Source organism: Desmodus rotundus, chromosome X, assembly GCF_022682495.2.
Source record: "Desmodus rotundus isolate HL8 chromosome X, HLdesRot8A.1, whole genome shotgun sequence".
Taxonomy (NCBI): Eukaryota; Metazoa; Chordata; class Mammalia; order Chiroptera; family Phyllostomidae; genus Desmodus; species Desmodus rotundus.
The window spans coordinates 65,727,562-65,748,322 of record NC_071400.1 but is presented as its reverse complement, the minus strand read 5'-3'; the positions used below and the strand labels follow the sequence as shown (position 1 = coordinate 65,748,322).

Sequence of the window (20,761 nt, the reverse complement as noted above, 5' to 3'; positions counted from 1 at the left end):
TTCTTTTGGATTGGTGTTTCAGGGTTCTTAGGGTATAATCCCAGCAGCAGAATTGCTGGGTCAAAGGGCAGTTCCATTTTTAGTTTTCTGAGGAAATTCCATACTGTTTTCCACAGTGGCCTCACCAGTCTGCATTCCCACCAACAGGGCACTAGGGTTCCCTTTTCTCCGCATCCTCTCCAACATTTGTTTGTGGATTTGTTTATGTTGGCCACTCTGACTGGTGTGAGATCGTACCTCATTGTGGTTTTAATTTGCATGTCTCTGATGGCTAGTGATGTTGAGCATCTTTTCATATGTCTCTGGGCCCTCTGTATGTCTTCCTTGGAGAAGTGTCTGTTCAAGTCCTTTGCCCATTTTTTAATTGGGTTGTTTGTCTTCCTAGAGTGCAGTCGTGTGAGTTCTTTATATATTTTGGAGATCAGACCCTGGTCTGAGGTATCATTGGCAAATATGTTTTCCCATACTGTTGGTTCTCTTTGTATTTTAATGCTGTTTTCTTTAGCCATGCAGAAGCGTTTTATTTTGATGAGGTCCCATTTGTTTATTCTTTCCTTTATGTCCCTTGCTTTAGGGGACATGTCTGAGGATGTTGCTGTGTGGAATGTCTGAGATTTTCCTGCCAATGTTTTCATCTAGGACTTTTATGGTGTTATGACTTATATTTAAGTCTTTCATCCATCTTGAGTTTATTTTTGTGTATGGCGTAAGTTGGTGATCGAGTTTCATTTTTTTGCACATAGCTGTCCAGATCTCCCAACACCATCTGTTGAAGAGGCTATATTTGCTCCATTTTATGCTCCTGCCTCCTTTGTCAAATATTAATTGACCGTAAAGACTTGAGTTTATTTCTGGGCTCTGTGTTCTGTTCCATTGGTCTATGTGCCTGTTTTTATTCCAGTACCAGGCTGTTTTGATTACCGTGGCCTTGTAATACAGTTTGATATCAGGTATTGTGATCCCTCCTGCTTTGTTCTTCTTTCTCAAAATTGCTGCAGCTATTCGGGGTCGTTTATGGTTCCATATAAATTTCTGACATGTTTGTTCTATATCTGTGAAATATGTCATGGGTACTCTAATAGGGATTGCATTGAATCTATAAATTGCTTTGGGTAGTATGGCCATTTTGATAATATTAATTCTCCCAATCCATGAGCATGGTACATGCTTCCATTTGTTTGTATCTTCCTTAATTTCTTTCTTCAGTGTTGTGTAGTTTTCTGAGTACAGGTCTTTAACCTCCTTGGTTAGGTTTATCCCTAGGTACTTTATTTTTCTTGTTGCTATATCAAATGGGATTTTTTTTCCTGATTTCTGTTTCTGCAGTTTCGTTGTTGGTGTACAGGAATACCTTTGATTTCTGAGCATTGACTTTGTATCTAGCTGTCTTGCCAAATTCATTTATTACGTCGAGTAGTTTTTCGGTGGAGTCTGTAGGGTTTTCCATGTACACTATCATGTCATCTGCAAACCGTGACAGTTTCATTTCCTCCTTTCCAATTTGGATGCCTTTTATTTCTTTTTCTTGTCTGATTGCTGTGGCTAGGACTTCCAGTACTGTGTTGAATAGTAGTGGTGAGAGAGGGCATCCTTGTCTTGTTCCTGATCTTAGTGGGAAAGTTCTAAGTTTTTGTCCTTTGAGTATGATGTTGGCTATGGTCTCTCATATATGGCCTTTATTATGTTGAGGAATGCTCCATTTATTCCCACTTTGCTGAGTGTTTTTATCAGAAATGGGTGCTGTATCTTATCAAATGCTTTTTCTGCATCTATTGATATGATCATGTGATTTTTGTCTTTGCAGTTATTGATGTGATGTATTATGTTTATTGATTTGCGAATATTGTACCATCCTTGCATCCGTGGGATGAATCCCACTTGGTCATGGTGTATGATCTTTTTAATGTATTGCTGGATGCGGTTTACTAATATTTTGTTGAGAATTTTAGCGTCTATGTTCATCAGCGATATTGGCCTGAAGTTTTCTTTCTTTGTTGTGTCTTTATCTGGTTTTGGGATTAGGATGATGCTGGCTTCATAAAAAGAGTTTGGGAGTCTTCCATCAGTTTGGATTTTTTTGAATAGTCTGTGAAGGATAGGGGTTAGCTCTTCCTTAAATGCTGTGTGGAATTCTCCTGTGAAACCATCTGGTCCAGGGTTTTGTGTGTTGGGCGTATTTTGATGACTGCTTCAATTTCGTCTGCTGTTACTGGTCTGTTGAGGTTTTCTGCTTCTTCATTCAGTTTTGGAAGATTATATTTTTCTAGAAATGTGTCCATTTCATCTAGGTTTTCAAATTTCTTAGCATACAGTTCTTCGTAGTAATTTCTTACAAGCCTTTGTATTTCTGTGGTATCAGTTGTAATCTCTCCTCTTTCATTTTAATTGTGTTTATTTGGATCCTCTCCCTTTTTTTCTTGATGAGCCTACTTAAAGGCTTGTCGATTTTGTTTATCTTTTCAAAGAACCAGCTCCTGGATTCATTGATCCTTACAATTGTGTTTGTAGTCTCTATGTCATTTAACTCTGCTCTGATCTTGGTTATTTCCTTCCTTCTGCTTGCACTGGGCTGTCCTTGTTGTTGTTCTTTGAGTTCTTGTAGGCGTAGGGATAGGTTGTTTGTTTGAAATGTTTCTATCTTCTTAAGGTAGGCTTGTATTGCTATGAACTTCCCTCTCAGGACTGCCTTTGCTGTGTCCCATAGGTTTTGGGTTGTTGTGAGTTCATTTTCATTTGTTTCCAGAAAGTTTTTGATTTCTTCCCTAATCTCGTTCTTGACCCATTCATTGTTTAATAGCATGCTATTGAGTCTCCATGATTTTGAGTGTTTTGGGTTTTTTCCTTTGGGGTTGGTTTCTAGTTTCAGTCCCTTGTGGTCAGAGAAAATGCTTGATATGATTTCAATTTTCCTGAATTTGTTGAGGCTTTCTTTGTGTCCTATCATGTGGTCTGTCTTTGAAAAAGTTCCATGTACTCTTGAAAAGAATGTGTATTTTGCTTCTTTGGGATGAAAAGCTCTATATATATCAATTAAGTCCATTTCCTCTACGGTATTGTTAAGTGACACAATATCTTTGTTGATATTTTGTTTGGAAGACCTATCCATTTTTGATAGTGGGGTGTTAAAGTCCCTACTATAATTGTGTTGTTGTCAATATGTTTCTTGAAGTCCTCCAAGATTTTCTTTATGTATTTGGGTGTTCCTATGTTGAGTGCATATATATTTACAATGTTTATGTCTTCTTGTTGGATTCTTCCTTTGAGTATTATGAAGTGACCTTCTGGGTCTCTCTTTATGGCCCTTCTTTGGAAGTCTATTTTGTCTGATATGAGTATTGCTACCCCTGCTTTTTTTTCCTCTTCGTTTGCTTGGAAAATTTGTTTCCAGCCCATTACTTTCAGTCTGTGTAAGTCTTTTGTCCTGAGATGGGTCTCTTGTAGGCAGCATGTGTGTGGGTCATGTTTTCTTATCCATTCAGCTATTCTATGTCTTTTGATTGGAGCATTTAATCCATTTACGTTTAAGGTTATTATTGATAGGTAGTTATTCATTGCCATTTTTTCCTGCCTGTGTTCCTCTCTCTTTCTCTTTTCCTTCCTTTCCTTAAAGCAGTCCCTTTAGCATCTCTTGCAGAGCTGGTTTGGTGGAAGCATATTCTTTTAGACTTCTTTTGTCTGGGAAACTCTTTATTTGGCCTTCTATCTTGATTGAGAGCCTTGCTGGGTAAAGTAGTCTTGGTTGCAGGCCTCTGGTTCTCATTACTTGGAATATTTTTTGCCATTCTCTTCTGGCTTGGAGCGTTTCCATTGAGAAGTCAGTTGCTAACCTTATTGGGGCTCTCTTGTATGTTACTTCCTTTTTCTCCCTTGCTGCCTTTAAGATCCTCTCTTTGTCTTGGAATTTCGCCATTTTAATTATGATGTGTCTTGCAGTGGGCCTCTTTGGGTTCCTCTTGTTTGGGACTCTCTGTGTTTCCTGGATTTGGGTGACTTTTTCTCTCCTCATATTAGGGAAATTTTCCATCATTACTTTTTCAAACAGGTTTTCTATCCTTTGCTCTTCTTCTTCTCCTTCTGGTATTCCTATTATACGGATATTGTTACGTTTCATGTTGTCCTGCATTTCCCTTAACCCCTCTTCATTCTTTCTGAGCCTCTTTTCCTTTTCTTGCTCTTTCTGGGTGTTTTTTTCTACTTTGTCCTCCAGCTCGCTGATCCAATCCTCTGCTTCATCAAGTCTGCTTTTCAATCCTTCTCCTGTGTTCTTCAATTCAGAAATTGTATTCTTCATTTCCTCTTGGCTGTTGTTGATAGTTTCTGTTTCCTTTTTCATGTTAATATAGTTTGCTGTAAGTTCATTGTAGTTTCCCTGTAGTTTCTTGTAGTTCTCTGTGAGCTCAGTGAGCTTCCTGAATACCATTGCTTTGAACTCAGTATCTCATAGTTGACTTGCCTCTTTTTCAGTTGGCATTGTTTCTGAGGCTTCCTCCTTTCCTTTCATTTGGGGATTGTTTCTTTGTCTTCCCATTGTTTGTGAGACTCTTCTTGTTAGCCTCTGCTTCTTAAATTGATTTGTTCTGACTCCCTGGGTTTATGGTATGAACTTCTATGGTAGAATGCCAGTGGGATTCAGTGGTGCTGTCTCCTTAATCTCCTGTGCTAACTGGTCTTCAGCTGATGTTTATGGGTTTAGCACGGTCTAAGTCTGGTCTTTTCAGCACTCCAGGTTTTATTGTCTCAATTGTGGGAAAAAGAGAAAGTGGGGGGGGAAGAGAAAAAAAAAGAAGGGAAGGAGGGAAGAAGGGAATAGAAAAGGAAAGGAAGGAAGGAAGAAGGAATAAAGACAGATCAGAGGCAAGATAAGAAGGAATTTAAACAAAAGTATAAATAAAAGAAGGCAGGAAGAAGGAATAAAAAAGGTAAAGGATGGAAGGGAGAAGGAATATAAAAAAAGAAAGAAGGACAGAAAGGAAGAAGGAATTCAGGGGGAAAGGAGGAAAGAAACAAAATAAAAGTCTTCTGCTGGCTTTAAACTGGGCAGGTTAGTTCTGCTGGTCTTCCTGTCTGTGGAGCGGGAGGGGGTGATTGGAAGGATTGTTTTCACTTTTCTCCCTTCCTGAGCCACACTCTTTGCTGTTGTTCAGCCTCCAGTCCAGTTCCTCTGGGTCCTTCTGCTCCCCACTAGGCCTTTAGTTCACCAGCTGTGCTGTCCTTGAGTTGCACCAGTTAGGGGCAACTCACACTCCCCCTTCTTGCTCTTTGCTGTCTTAGATGCTGGGTGCTCTCGGTGCTGCTATGGGGTACTTCAGCCCCCTACTGGGTCGAATCTGTTCGGGGAATGCAGTCTCCCCTAGCCCTGCAGCTCCCCTCTGCTGGGTGTTCTGCCTTAGTCCTAGAGAGCCAGTAGGTCCTGCAGGGCTCTGTGCGCAGGGGCTAGGTAGGAGTTGTTCAGAACCGGTGCTTTTAGGTGTGGTCCCTCGCAGGCAGCCAGGCTGTTGATCAGCCGATCTGCTGCTTTGGGTCTGGGTCACGCTTGGTGGGCTGGTCTACCGCTCTGGGCCTGTGTTGTGCAGCCGACCCTTCCGCATCTCTGGGCCTGAGTCTCGCAGGGCTGGTTGGTCCACCGCTTTGGGCCTGTGCGTGGGGCAGCTAGCCTCTGCTCCCGGTGCACACCCACCCAAGGTTTCAGGTGTAGTCACCCCGCTGGGGTTTCAGGTGTGGGCGGCCAGCTGGGGTTTCAGGTGTGGGCCCCCAGTCCGCTAATCTTGGTGCACACAACCAGCCTTCAGGTGAGCGCTGGGGCTGCTTATCCTGCGTTCACAGTCCAGGGGCTGAGGGGGGAGGGGCGCCAGAGGCTGCGGCTGCTGGGGAGAGTTCTCTAACTAGCCACTGAGTGCCTCTATTTTCTTTTTCTTTTGGAGAAATTCTTCCTATTCAAGCCCCCCTGGTCCAAACAAGTCCCTGGCTGCTCACACAGCCCAGCCTGGCTCTCTCCCAAGAATCCTGCAGCAGACCCTGCACCCGGGCCAGGGCTTCAGCCGCCCTGGTCCCCGCGCAGGTCCCAGGGACCTTATTGTCCTTAAGCACTCTTCTTACCGTCTGATCTTTCGATGTCCTCTATCTTTGGTCTCTGGTCTTCACATATGCTGGAATACCTTTGGCTGTTCGCTCTGTTCCTCAGTTCAGCTAGGTGTTTCATTGGTGTTGAGGGGAAGTGGGCTCTGCTCCCACCTATCTCACCGCCATCTTAGAAAGTTGAGGTTGATTTCTAATTTCATGCCATTGTGATCTTAGCAAATGCTTGATGCGACTTCAATTTTCTTGAATTTGTTGAGGTTTGTTTTGTGTCCTAACATGTGATCTATCTTTGAGAATGATCCATGTGCACTTGAGAAGAAAGTATATACTTCTTTGGGGAGAAATGTTCTTTATATATCAATTAAATCCATTTGATTTAGTGCACAGGTGGCAAACACAAGGCCTGCAGCCCAAATACGGACCTCCACCTTGTTTCATGTGGCTTGGCATCTTTTTTCTACCCAGCGACAGTGCAGAGCACTTGCTTAACTGTTAAGGAGTAGTTACATTTATACAGTCCTAAAATGACATTTGGCCCTATGAAGGCAACTGTAAGGCTGATGTGGCCCCTGGTGAAAATGAGTTTGACACCCTTGATTTAGTGTGTTGTTTAATGTTGCTATATCCTTGTTGGTTTTTCAGTCTGGAAATTGTTGATAGTGGGTTGTTTAAATCCTCTATTATGACAGTATGGTTGTCAATATCTTCCTTAAAGCCCACCAAGATTTCTTTTATGTATTTAGGTACTGCTGTATTGGGCGCATATATGTTTACAAGGGTTATGTCCTCTTGTTGTATTGTAAACATATATGCACCCAATACAGCAGCACCTAAATATATAAAAGAAATCTTGGTAGGGGTGCAGGGTGGATAAAGGGGAGAAAAAAATTGGGACAACTGTAATAGCATAATCAATAAAATATACTTTTAAAATTAGGATTAATCAGTATCAAGATCAAGTCAAAAAATAAAAAAAGAATATGAAGCGAACTTCTTTATCTTTTCTTATGGTCTTAGTTTTGACGTCTGTTTTGTCACTTAAAAGGATTGCTAGACCTGATTTTTTGTTGTTTCTATTTGCATGAAATATTTTCCTCCATCCCTTTACTGTCAGCTTATGGAAACCTTTTGCTCTGAGTTAGGTCTCTTGTAGACAGTGTATATCTGGGTCATGTTTTCTTATCCATTCAGCTACTAATTGATCAGTCTTTTGATTGGAGCATTTAATCCATTTACATTTAAGGTATTATTGCCATTTTTATGGGGTATTTTTTTTTTTGCTCTCTCTATTTCATCTTGTTATAGAAGATCCTTTAACATTTCTTGCAGTGCTGGTTTGGTGGTAATGAACTCCTTTAACCTTAGTTTGTTTGGAAAGCTCTCTATTTGGCCTTCAGTTTTAAATGATAGCCTTGGTGGGTAGAGCAATCTAGGCTGCATGTTCTTAGCTTTCATTACTCTGAATATTTCCTGCCAATCTGTATCACCTATAGTGTTTCTGTTGAGAAATCAGCTGAGATTGTAATGGGGGCTCCTTTGCATGTAACTGACTGTCTGTATTGCTGCCTTTAAAATTCTCTCTTTGGCTTGTGGGGAATTAAACATATAATATGAGGTTACATATGTAAAAATATATTTTTGCATAGTAAATAACTTAAAAAGTTATTAAAATTTTTTACTGTGCTTATTTCTAGGTAATGAACTTATAGATAATGGCTTTCTTTTATATCCTTTTGTTATTTTCTGAATTTTTCTCAATGTGTCTGCACATCTCAGAGAACCTCTAGTCTCTGTAGTGTTATGAAAATTATGGATATCTTCTGCAATTACTTTTATAATTAGGGGGAGTAACAGATGAAACAAAAGGAAGAATTGAGAAGGTATCTTGTAATGTTGTAGATGTTATTTTGAGAACTATGACGATGAGCATTGTAAACTTTCTTTAATGCACTGCTGGAGTCTGTGCAGTTATATGTGAGACCTTCTTTTAACAATGTTTTTGGTAAATAAGCTGTTCCTGAATGGGACCTGTAGGAGGATAGCTGTAATAAATCTTATACTTTTCCTGCCTTCAATAGCCTTGTTTGTTATTTTGCAGGTGGAGTAACTCGGATGACCGTTTCTCTTGTTGTTATAATGTTTGAACTAACTGGTGGCTTGGAATACATAGTGCCTCTGATGGCTGCAGCAATGACAAGCAAGTGGGTAGCAGACGCTCTTGGGCGGGAGGGCATCTATGATGCCCACATTCGTCTCAATGGATACCCATTTCTTGAAGCCAAAGAAGAATTTGCTCATAAGACCCTGGCAATGGATGTGATGAAACCCCGGAGAAATGATCCTTTGTTGACTGTCCTTACTCAGGACAGTATGACTGTAGAAGATGTAGAGACCATAATCAGTGAAACCACTTACAGTGGCTTCCCAGTAGTGGTGTCCCGGGAGTCCCAAAGACTTGTGGGTTTTGTCCTCCGAAGAGATCTCATTATTTCAATTGGTAAGGATTCCAGAAAAAGGGTTAATAGACTCTACTGTGGAAATAAGTAAATATTCATGAAATGGGGGAAGACGGAGGGAAGAGGGGAGTAGTTAGAAGCCAGAAATAACACTTTAATTTTCAATTCCCCCCACCTTTTCAAATAGAAAATGCTCGAAAAAAGCAGGATGGAGTTGTGAGCACGTCCATCATTTATTTCACTGAGCATTCTCCTCCAATGCCACCATACACTCCACACACCCTAAAGCTTCGGAACATCCTGGATCTCAGCCCTTTCACTGTGACTGACCTTACCCCCATGGAGATTGTCGTGGATATCTTCCGCAAGCTGGGGCTGCGGCAGTGCCTGGTTACGCACAATGGGTGAGAGCTCTTTGGTGAAGGCAAATTGTGGATTGTGGAAACACTGTAGAGAGATAAAGAAAGAACCTAATTCATACAGACATTAGTGGCATTTACAGGCCTTTTTGAAGCTCTGAGATGAAGGTGGATGTGTTTCTTTTATTGTTGTAATTAATAGAAAAGGAGTTTGGGGAAGAAAATGGGTTTGAGAGGTGTAAACTGCTGGTTGTACATTATAAATTACTCAGTTCCTTCCCACAAAGGAAACAGCTATGTTCTTATGAAAAGGCAGCACTGAGATTATAATGGTATTAAGTAGTGTATGTACAGTATATGCTCCTTACAATACCTTTGTTATTATTATTTGAGGATGAGAAAACCAAGTTTCGATGAGGTTGAAAGATTTACATTAGGGCTCCCAGTTAGGATATAGTAGAGGTACCCTTTAAACATAAGTCTTTTGACTCCCAAGGCCAAGGCTCTTTCTTTCTGGGGTAATTTTTATCCAGTAAAGGAAGAGCTGCTATTTTTATTGGAAAAGAAGGGAAGTTGAGGAAAAGGGTATAATGTCTTATAGGATTTATTTTTTAAAGTAGTTTTTATTGATTATGCTATTACAGTTTTCCCAGTTTCCCCCGTTTATCCCCCCTACACTCTGCCCCCTAAACCTCCAGCATTCCCCCTCATTAGTTCATGTCCATGGGTTGTACATATAAGTTCTTTGAGTCCTCTGTTTCCCATACCATTTTTTTACCTCTCCCTATCAATTTTATGCCTACCAATTTTGCTTCTTATTCCCTGTACCTTTTCCCCCCTCCCTTTCCCCTCCCTACTGAAATCCCTCCATGTGATGTCCATTTCTCTGATTCTGTTCCTTTTCTGGTTGTTTGCTTAGTTTTTGTTTTAAGTTGTTTTTCTTTTCTATTAGGTTCATTTGTTGATAGTTGTGAGTTTGTTGTCATTTTACTGTTCATATTTTTTATCTTCTTTTTCTTAGATAAGTTCCTTTAACATTTCATATAATAAGGTGATGATGAACTCCTTTAATTTGACCTTATCTGGGAAGCACTTTATCTGCCCTTCCATTCTAAATGAAAGCTTTGCTGGATAGAGTAATCTTGGATGTAGGTTCTTGCCTTTCATGACTTCAAATACTTCTTTCCAGACCCTTCTTGTCTACAAGGTTTCTTTTGAGAAATCAGCTAATAGCCTTATGGGCACTCCTTTGTAGATAACGGTCTCCTTTCTTCTTGCTGCTTTTAAGATTCTCTGTTTATCTTTTTTTTTTTTCCAGAAAAGGATTTTTTTTAATTCAAGTAACTGCAAATAGGAAACCAGAGCCGGGGGGGGGGGGGGGCCAGCCTGGGACAAATAATGCTACCTCTTCCCCAGCAGAACAGGGGAGAAGGTAGCCCTACACTCTTGGCCATCGGCACAGGCCTCACTCTGCGGCAGCATCCTAGGGGCAGAGCCTGACCTTCCCTGGGACTGGGGTCGTTGGTTCCCAGCCTGCCTCGCCCCTGGCCCCTTCCCAAGAGCATCTTGGAGGGACATGTGGGCAGAGCAGGAGGCAGTGAGGGTGGATATTTGGCACAGGTAGCAGCAGCAATGACAGATGTCTGAGAAGGAAATGTTGAACACAAAACACCACAACTGTCCAGAGGTAGTTTGTGAACAGAGGAAAGATGGAACCAGAACCTTGGGGGACGGGGTAGGGTGGAGCGGGGGTGGGCACGGGCAAGGCTAGCTTCTTGTTAGTGCCCCATGTGAGAGGGGAAACTCAGAGGCTTTGAGTGGAAGCAGAAGGGTAGGGGGCTCACACCCCTCCTGCCTTCCTTCCTGTGCCCCAGGGGGGCCTGTCCAACCTAGTGCCCGGAGTAGGCAAGGCGAGGAAGAAAGGAAAGTGGGCATCTTGGGGCCGAACAGCCCTATCCATGGCCACGCGTGCTGCTGCCACCAGTACAGTGGAGTGGACGTGTCTGAGTGAGCCGAGGCTCAGGCCCCTTTAAGGCTAGGGGAGCCCTTCCAGGCTCCCTAATGGGAAGCCAGAGATAAGAGTGGGGAAGGGACCCCCAAACCAGGGGCCCAGTCAGCAATGTCCCCACCACCAAGGGGGCAGGGATGCAACAGGCTCTGAGTGCGGCTAAGTGGGAGGTCAGCTTTGTTCAGGAGGGCAAGTGGTCGAATGGGGTGGGTGAAGGGTTGCTGGGAATCGAGACTGCAGGAAAACTGCTCCCCACTCGGGCCACCATCTCTCTTTATCTTTAATCTTGGGTAACTTAATGATGATGTGCCTTGGTGTGTGCTTCTTTGGGTCCAACTTCTTTGGGACTCTCTGGGCTTCCTGGAAGTCTATTTCCTTCAGCAGATTGGGGAAGTTTTCCTTCATTATTTGTTCAAATAAGTTTTCAATTTGCAGCTTTTGTTCTTCTCCTTCTGGCACACCTCTAATTTGGATATTGGAACGTTTCAAGTTGTCCCAGAGGTTTGTAAGACTCTTCACTTTTTTGAATTCTTGTTTCTTCGTTCTGTTCCGGTTCGATGTTTATTTTTTCCTTTTGTTCCAAATCATTGCTTTGAGTCCTGGTTTCCTTCCTGTCACTGTTAGTTCCCTGAATATTTTGCTTTATTTCATTTTGGGTATTGTTCATTTATTTTTTCATTTTTTGACCAAGCTCAATCAGTTCTGTGAGCATTTTGATTACCAGGGCCTTGAACTCTCCATCAGATAGGTTGGCTATGTCCCCATCATTTAGTTCTCTTTCTGAGGCTTTGCTCTGTTCTTTCCTTTGGGCCATATTTCTTTGTCTCAGGGCACCTGGTAAGTTGTAAGGGGGTGGGGCCTTAGGTATTCACCTGGGCAGGACAACCCTCTTTGTTGCACTGTGGTGCTGCCTGTGGGGAAGGGGCCAGAGAGGGAACAGTGCAGCTTGCCTGCTTGTCTCTAGTGCACTTTCCAACAGACTCGTGTGAGACTGGGAGTTTCTCCCACTGTGGCAACCACTGTCATCCACAGTCAACTCTGAGTCTCAGTTTCGCCTTCAGTCAGCCCCGCCCCTGCAGCCGCAGCCTCCCTGTGGTTTTTCTGAGTTGGCCTGCATGGTCCACTGCTTTACTGGTCTGGTTGTTCTGGTTGATTTTTTCTTTAATTCCTTGGTTGTCAGAGTTCTATGGAGTTTGATTTTTTGGCACTTTTGGTTGTTTATTGATTTTTGGATTGGTTGTTATCCTCCTTTTGGTTGTGCAAGGAAGTAAAGGGTTTCTACCTATGCCTCCATCTTGGCCAGGACTCCCAGATGTCTTATAGGATTTAAATAAGGAAGGGGACTTTCCCTAACTAATTCATTCAACATTTACTGAATCCCTACCTTATATAAGAATACATTCCGTTGGACTTTGGGGAGACACACAGAAGTGAATAAAACCCTTTTCTTGTAATCCCCTCTCCTCACAAGAAAAGGGTTTTATTCACTTCTGTGTGTCTCCTATAAAGGACACATGGACAAAATCAAGGGGGAGGGTGGAGGTGGGGGAGGGAGGGGGGTTCAGCTGGGGTGGGGTGGAGGGATGGGGAGAAAAGGCACACAACTGTAATTGAATAACAATAAAAAATTAAAATTAAAAAACTATTGAAATATTTTAAAAATAAATTTGTGATATAGTGAAAAAGAAAAAAACCTTTTCTTCCCTCAAAGAGTATGCAGTATTATAGAGACACTAAGAACATGCAAGTGCATATAGCACAACAGCAAACAAGACAAGTGCAACAGAACGTGTTGTTGCTGGGAGGAGGAGACAGTTATTGGTGGCTTGTAGAACAGGGAAGGTGTTCTGGAAGAGGGATATTTGAACTGGGTTGCAAAAGGTAATTAAGATTCATATATGCAGAGAAGAATGTTTAAACAGAGGCCATAACAGGATCTCAGACCTAGAGGCAGTAATGCTTGCAGTACTTTCAGGGACTCATGCATTTTCCCACAGGCCTGGTACATGTATCCTAGTCCTGTTATCTCATCATCTGTAAGTGTAGGTAGTGTTCAAAGTTGGAAAAGACTGAGGAGGAAAAGTGTCACCTTTGAGAATGGTGTTTTGACTACAGATTTATTTTTGTTTTGTTGTCTTCTTTTGTTTTTTAGGCGATTGCTTGGAATCATTACCAAGAAGGATGTGTTAAAGCATATAGCACAGATGGCGAACCAAGATCCTGATTCCATTCTTTTCAACTAGAATCACAAGAAGGACATTGCAGACCATGGATATATTTTATTTACTGGGTGCCCAAAACACATTTCCCATGTTTGAATGGTGAAATTATATTAGTGTGTTGTCTCTTTCCTACAAGTTAACCAGTTGTACTACATAATAATTTCTGGAAATTAATCTCTTTAGGAGAATGTGCAGTTAGGCTTCTGTGATGTTGTGTTAAGATCTCACGAAAGATTCAACAAGATTGCTGTGGTTTAATTTTCTTTCTTTCTTAAGATAATTTTTTTTAATTTAAAACATAATTGTTAGCCAATATGCAATCACTGAAAACTATGCAAGAAAAGTTCCAACTGTCCTGACCTATCGATAGCCTGCAGGAAACTCATGAAGGTCACTTTTTTTGGACTCTAACTATCATTGGTGAAATATGAAGTGTAAATTAAGTGGCTTTACTTTTCCAACCACAGAAAAGAAAGCCAGAAGGAAAATAGTAATGGTATTTTCCAGACTGTGAAAATTCACTTCAAATGTTATCTTGTTCCTGTTACAATATTTAGCATTATTAGTTTGTCTGTGTATGTATATGTTAATTTTAATATCTTATTATAAGACAGTGCTGCTTTGGTTAATCTCCTCTAAATGAATTTAGAGAGGTTGATTTTATAGCTTGCTTATTTCTGGTACTCCTCAAGTGCACAAAGATAAGTTATAGAGCTTTTTCCTTGTCTGCAAGAAGGGTAATTTTCCAGATGGTATTTGTTAGCTAGTAGACAAGGACTTGGCCATGAATTTGTTAGTAGCAAGAAATGATTTCTCCAGATGAATGATTAGTGAAGTTCTAAGCAAGTCAATGACTAGGAATTTTAAAACTTTGTGAGGTTCCAACTCATCCTCTTACCCAGATGCCACCTCCATGAGTGATGGTGCTTTCGGCTTCTGGAATATGTAAGGATAGTAAAGAGAACCAAGTCTAGGTTGCATACTGGTAAACTAGGGAAGATTCTGAGCTGTATCTGCATTCTCATGCATTCCTTCATAAAGACTACCAGTACTAAAATAACGATGCCCATGCCTCCTCCTAGTGTTAAGTACATAGAACAGGCCAGTGTTGTCCCTGTGAACATGAATTTTGGCTCGGGGTACTTTCCAATATATTCAATACATTGGAACATAATAGGCAGCTGTGACTCCCTTGAGGCTCCTTAGAATTCTAAATAAAATGAAGAACCATCCTAAGATCCAGGGTGTGGACAAGGCTTGGTGACACCAAAGGTGCTTGTATCCAATTGAAAAGGTGCCTGTCTGAATTTCCTACCACCTTAACTGCAGTAGAAACCATCACAGTCTAGGGACACCTGGTGGAATTACAGAGCCACCACCATTCTAACCACTGTTTCATTTTCTACAGTTTTACCCACGTGCAGTTGTTCCTCTTCCATTCTTTGCCCCTTCCTAGTCCTCAGTCCCCAGTCCTCTCTTTGGGATCGAACACTTTGCCTGGTTAATCATTCCTATTAGAAAAAATAATTCCCAGGGCTAGTTAAATTGTAAACCAAGCCTCAGTAATCTTATGACACATGGACCAGAGGTAATACATAGCCACTGGCTTTGCTCTGTAACCCAGTCACTCCTGCCATGCCTCAATTTCCACACCAATGCCCACAGCAGTGAGAAGTAACTGCCAGGGGTGAAAGTTCAGCCTTTCACATTTTACAAGTATTTTCCCAGCACTTCTCTCCATCCTTCTGGCCTAGAATCAGCAGTAACTTGGCATATATTTCCCAGCCATCCATCTTCCCTCCCCAAACACCTCATGTCTCATTTTAAGAGCTTCTGGTCCTGGATTCTAGGTTTTTTTTTTTTTTTTACTCTTAGTTCTGTTATTTTCCAAATCTGAGTTTATGTTATTGCCCAGAACTAGGTAGTCAAGGCTTATTTGGACTTTTATCTTTAAAATATCAAGGCAGTCATCAGAGTTTTTATTTTAAATATATCACCCTAGCATTTTAATGAAAAAGAAAAACTCTCTAGGTTATATTGAATGAAAGTCATGACTCAGTAACTTTACATCTTTTGTCCCTTCCATGCCACTGATTTTCTCACATGAGATGTGGTTATTTTGCTGTCCACCCCTCTATATTGTGTAGAAACCAAAGTTCTTATCTGTATATTTCTGGTTCACTACCTAACTTTTCTTATCAGCCACCCAACTAAAGTTTGCAAATCAGGAAATGTTAGTATTTCTGGTATTAGATGACAATGAAAGGTTTTGTTGTATTTCGTAGTGCAGCAGAGATATGGAGGGTGTCTAAAGTTTGCCTTTGTGTTTCTTCTAGTTTCCATTTTTAATTTTAGACAGATGAGCCAGTGTTAAGGTGCTACTTCAGAGACTAAATTCAAAAAAATTAGATAACACTGTGCCAAGGTAAACTTTTTAGATGCTAAGTACCAATTGGCCCTCTAGAGTATAATGTCCCTGATACCTCATTCCTGATAAATCTCATCCATTAACCTCAGCTTCTCAGGAATTCTTGTAACTCATATGCTAGAAGTAGCTGTAGTGTATGGTATCCATTATATGTCTAATCCTATGGTTTGGCTTCAAGGTTGGCTAATTGTGGCTAGAGTTCCCTGTAGACTGCTAACTCAGCATATTAACACTCCGTTTCTTGTCTTGAGGCAAAGGAAAATGTTCTGACATTGCTAATTCAGCAGTTAAATATACTTAACCAACAAACAAAGCCGATGTAGGAAGTCTGTCAGTAGCCTCAAATGGCCACAGACTTCAATGGCAGAAGACTAGATAATCTGTGATTTTAAAATGAATATGAATTGAAACTAGTCTATTTTGGTATTAAAAAAGAAAATTGCCCAACACAAGGGAATGATTTACAAAAAAAATGCTAATAAATACTTCAGGATTTTCCAGGAAAAAATATCTGGTAAACATCCAGCCATTAAAAGAGTGAGTCTATAGATTTGTAAAAGTCTGCTATATTTTGTATGTTCAGATCTTCAATGTAAAAAATTAAAGGAGCCCAAGTAGTTAATAGATGATTAGTTATACCTTTGGAGGGAAGAATCAGGGGACTGAAAATGCAAAATAATGGCCACTTATAAAATCATTTGTATTTAGAAGTTTGTTCAGATTCTCTCCTTTTTTCTGGCTCTGGCATAATTCTGGTTCAGCCTACCTATGGAACAGAGGTGGTATAGTGCACAGAACAGATATTCTGTGGTGAATAATCTGACATTTACAGTACTTGATTTTGACACCTGGCAGAGCAAATGATTAATTTGCTGATTTAACTGCAAAGCAGTTCAATTGTTTTGGCATCAAAGGCTGAATCTGAACCCTTTACAGGAAGAACAGAGCACAGTATAAATTTCTGTAGTCAGCCTTCAATTGTTTTTGAACATGAGAATGATAAAGTAATAGAGACTTGGTATGGTCTAAGGCTGTGATGTAATTCTCAATCATGTTATGAAACTGTTCAGGTGTGGGGGGAGCAAATATGTTCTTAAAAACTTAGCATGCAATAGAGTTCATCGTGGAACATAATTGTTGCTATATGTTTTAAGTATTTAAATCACCCATCCTGCTTGGGTCTTGATCTTGGTTTGTTTTGTTGGGTGATGAAAAGGAAAGTGTACTTGTTATTCCACAGTATCTTTTAAAAAAATAAATTATAAGGAGTGCAGTTTTTGAAGCTGAGTTTTTAATGACTGTGGAGACAATATTGAGGATTTTAAATAGCCAGTGTATTTTATATCGCCAGAGTACATACTGATGACTGACCACGTTGTACTGTGAAGAATCAATTTACCTACATTGGCAGTATTTACTACATGAGTTCAGAGAAAACAGCAGAGCATCTTTCATGACAATACATAGAGTATTGAGCTTTTGAAAACCCTGAAAAAAACTAGGAATTTAGAAAGTAATCAGGAGATAGAATATTGAGTCTTTTAAAACATAGATGTCTGTATATGTGCTCTGAACTTAACTATCCTAAAACCTTGATTTTTTTGACCACTTCTGGGATTGCCTGTATTTACTTTGGAGAGGGAATGGAGAGTTATGGCAATGGAAAAGCCATAGTAGGAAAATATATGAGTTTGTGTAAGATGGTGGAAGGAAGGCCAGTCATACATCCTGGCATTTATAAACTACTTGATCATGTGCCTCAAGGGAACAAAAAGTCAAATAGTCTCCCAAAGACCAGGCTTTCCAAGCAAAAGGATTTAGCTGGAGTGAGTCTACTTTTATGGAAAGGGCTGACCTAGAGCAAGATACCTACTCATGCAGGAGGGGAGCCACTACTGCCATTGCCTAAGTGATAAGCTTTTGGTAGATTGTCTTGACTTTTGATAGCAAAATATTTTTAAATCTATATTTTTAGCCTCTCCAGTATGTACTTATATATTAGAAAGAAAAAGGTGAAGTTTTCTCAGATCAGAGTTCAGAGAGCTGTATAAATTTGAAGTGAAATCAATGTAATATACCTGTGGTGAACACTCAACTTTGCTCTGCTTCAATTTCAGTTGTTTGCTCTGAGGAGAGAAGTTCTTGGAATAGTAGGTGTTAGCAAATTCAGGTTATTCCACAAACGTTTGCTGGCCACAGTCTCATTTCTAAACATCTGGATCTGGGCAAAGTTTTCAAGTGATGTAGGAAACAAAATTGTTTTTTCCACTGTGTAGTAATCACCCAAGGAAGAAAGAAAGTATTCAATGTGTGGAGTTTGCATTTCTTGGATGGGGCCACTTGGGACTCACCCAGCCCAATCCCACAGTCATACATTCCTACCTCTAAGTTTCTGCCAAAGGGTCTTCAGCCTCTGTTTGCACACTCATGGAGTGAATGAATGCCTTGCCTAGAGAAAGGCATGTAATAGCATAACATTATGAGGGTTTAAAAAAATTATCTCTGACTCCCCTTCTCTCTCCTTCTATCCCACCTTCTTTCCCTCTCTTTTTCCCCCCTCTGCCTCTCTCTTTCTCTCACCCCTCCTCTAAATTCAAAACTTTCTCAATTGTTACAAGCATATTGTTTCAAATGTGAACCTTGGAGAAAGAAGAGGATCATTCTGAAAATAGAGAATGAAAGATAATTCTCTGAGTTGATAGGGCCAATGGAGCTTTGCTCCACTGTTTGGGCAAAAACCAGTGGTATTTATTGGGAGTGTCAATGGCTTTAGCATCCTGATGGCAGATATATATTCATTGCTAAACCTTATTATAATCTACTAGTTCAAACCTATTGAAAGTCAGAGCCAGTCTAGGATTTGGTAAGTGAAATGCCATGTTGCAAAATGGGGACAAGGGAATGGCCTGAGATGGTTTTATCAGGGTGAAAATCTTCAGCCTCATTATCATATTGAGTGTACCTCAAAATATATGGTCATTTAAGAGTGTTCCTTTTCCCTCCTCCATTTTACTTTATTGCTTCTCCCTCCTTTCTCTTCCATTGTCCTGTCTTTTTAGTACTCAGCTTTTTAATAAGTATGTACTTTTTAAAATATATATTTGGTCTTTTGGGACTATGTAATGATTAAGAATTAATTTCATTCTAGATAAAATGATGTGTTTAATATTTTGTTCTTTTGAGCTATCTTTTGAGCTATGCTGCTGTTAACTAGGTACAGGCCAGAAAGGAGTTGAGCCTGACAGACAGCACCCTGGTCATATACTTAAGGATGGCATTGATGTCATTATGGTGACTCTTCTTCATTTGACCAAGGCCAGCATCCTGCTCTTACCTCTATCCATTCATTTCTGGCTATGGGAGAAATACCACCCTTTAGGTGAGCCAATGAGGCTAGGAGGATCAAAGGGTTTAGCCCATGGACCACCATATGAATATCTCTGAAATAAGCTCATTTGTAGGGCAGGCTCCAACTGCAGTAGCCAAAGAAAGTCTGTCTGACTCAACCTTTAGTTCCTAAGATTTGGTAGAAGTTTTGCTGAAGCTAATCTGTAGATATCAACTAGCATACAGAACCTAGCACCAACCAAAGCTAATATAGCCTGAGTTTCCACAGGAAGCTTGGTGCTGAGCTGTTCAGAGCATTTATTTATTTGAATGTTGCCAATCCTATAGCCATGCTTTCTTAGCTTCATTCTAACTTTCAGAGATGTTGGTCCCCATTCATAGGCACTGCCTGTACCAAAGCTGTGAGTCCTGCTCACTTCATTCTACTCCTTGGTCATGTATAGCAACAGACTAAAAAGGAAGACATGGGCTGGGGAGTTAGGAGACCTGGTTTCTATTCCTTATGCTTCTACTAACTAGCCTCAAGATCTTAACCGTTCTGTGCCTCAGTGTTCCCATCTGCAAAATGGGGATAGTGTTAATTGCCCTACCTACCTCACAGGGTTGTTGTGAGGATAAATTGAGACAATGTATGGAAAGTACTTTGACTAGTAAGTGCTATGCAAATTGTATGAAATGGAAACAATCATGTTAAAGGCAGTGGAATGGACATTGGCAAAAGGTTTAATGGGATTGTCTAGCCCTTTCTCTGTGGCTTAAACCCAGGTCGCCATTGCTTTATACATTTCCACTTAGCACAGATTTTGTAATTATGCATGTAATAAAGCACAGCCTTATCCAACTTGGTGTCTGGTGTGTTTTTGAGGACTCTCAATTTTGTACCTGATTTTTAATCATAAAATCAGGGGGGCAGTGTACGAGGGTTGGGAGAGGATAGTATAAAAGGCAACTGAAAACTCCTACTAGAAAGCTCACTTCTTTAAAAAGATTTATTAAATAATTATTTTTGCATTTACAGATTCAGTAATACTTTTTATCATAAAGAGACAAATGAGGGGCAGCTTATGCTTTCTGAGAGATTCCAGATACCTCATTTATTATGACTACTTAAATGTTCCTGCCTCATATATTGGTGATACTTTCCTGATAGCATGAGAATTAACTGGGAGCTGTAGTTTTTCTCTCTTTTTGAGCTTTTAATGATGTAAGATTATGGGCTTTGATAGGGCCTTGACTACCTACTGTCAGTTTCTACAAGAAGTATGATGGGTGATTGAAGAACATTTCACCCATCAAGTAGGGTTAGTATGTCCCTTTTTATGGTGTATTGGGAACCCCCTCAAGTGACCAAGGAGGGGGCTTTTCAGGGAAGTAGTTGAATAAGCAAACATTTCCTTTTCACACCACTCTAGAAAACATAAAACAAAGGAAAGCTATACAGCAGACCCTCGAAATAACTTGTTTAACATCCTTTCTTTATAACATTGATGAGATGCTTAACTGGTTTATGTCATTTAGCCTGTGGTGAAATTGGTTTTGTTATATGTCATTTCACTTAAAGTTGCAGAACCTGTGAATGACATTAAGTGAGGACTTACTGTCCTTTAAAGTATGACTTTCCTACTTTCTTTTTTCTTTTTTTTATTTGTGAATTGCTAATAAATAAACCATCATGTAACACACCTGTTTATATAATGTTATTTTCTTTTTTTCTTTTTATTGTTGTTCAATTACAGTTGTCTGCATCACAATTTACAATAGCCAAGTACTGGAAGCAACCTAAGTACCCATCAGCAAATGAGTGGATCAAAAAACTATGGTACATTTACACCATGGAATTCTAGGCAGCAGAGAGAAAGAAG

At 40.3% G+C, this 20,761-nt stretch overlaps 1 protein-coding gene across 2 annotated transcripts in view; it reads left to right on the top strand.

The window, feature by feature from the left end:
* The window catches only part of CLCN5 (chloride voltage-gated channel 5), a 218,137-nt gene extending 198,403 nt beyond the window's left edge, over window positions 1-19,734 (top strand). For both annotated transcript variants that reach the window (XM_045187525.3, XM_024579941.4), the window contains 3 exons: window positions 8,177-8,575; window positions 8,722-8,938; window positions 13,054-19,734. In XM_045187525.3, coding sequence (XP_045043460.1) covers window positions 8,177-8,575; window positions 8,722-8,938; window positions 13,054-13,144 — 707 coding nt within the window. In that variant the 3' untranslated portion in view covers window positions 13,145-19,734. The remainder of the gene's footprint in view (window positions 1-8,176; window positions 8,576-8,721; window positions 8,939-13,053) is intronic.
* Window positions 19,735-20,761: the final 1,027 nt, after the last annotated feature.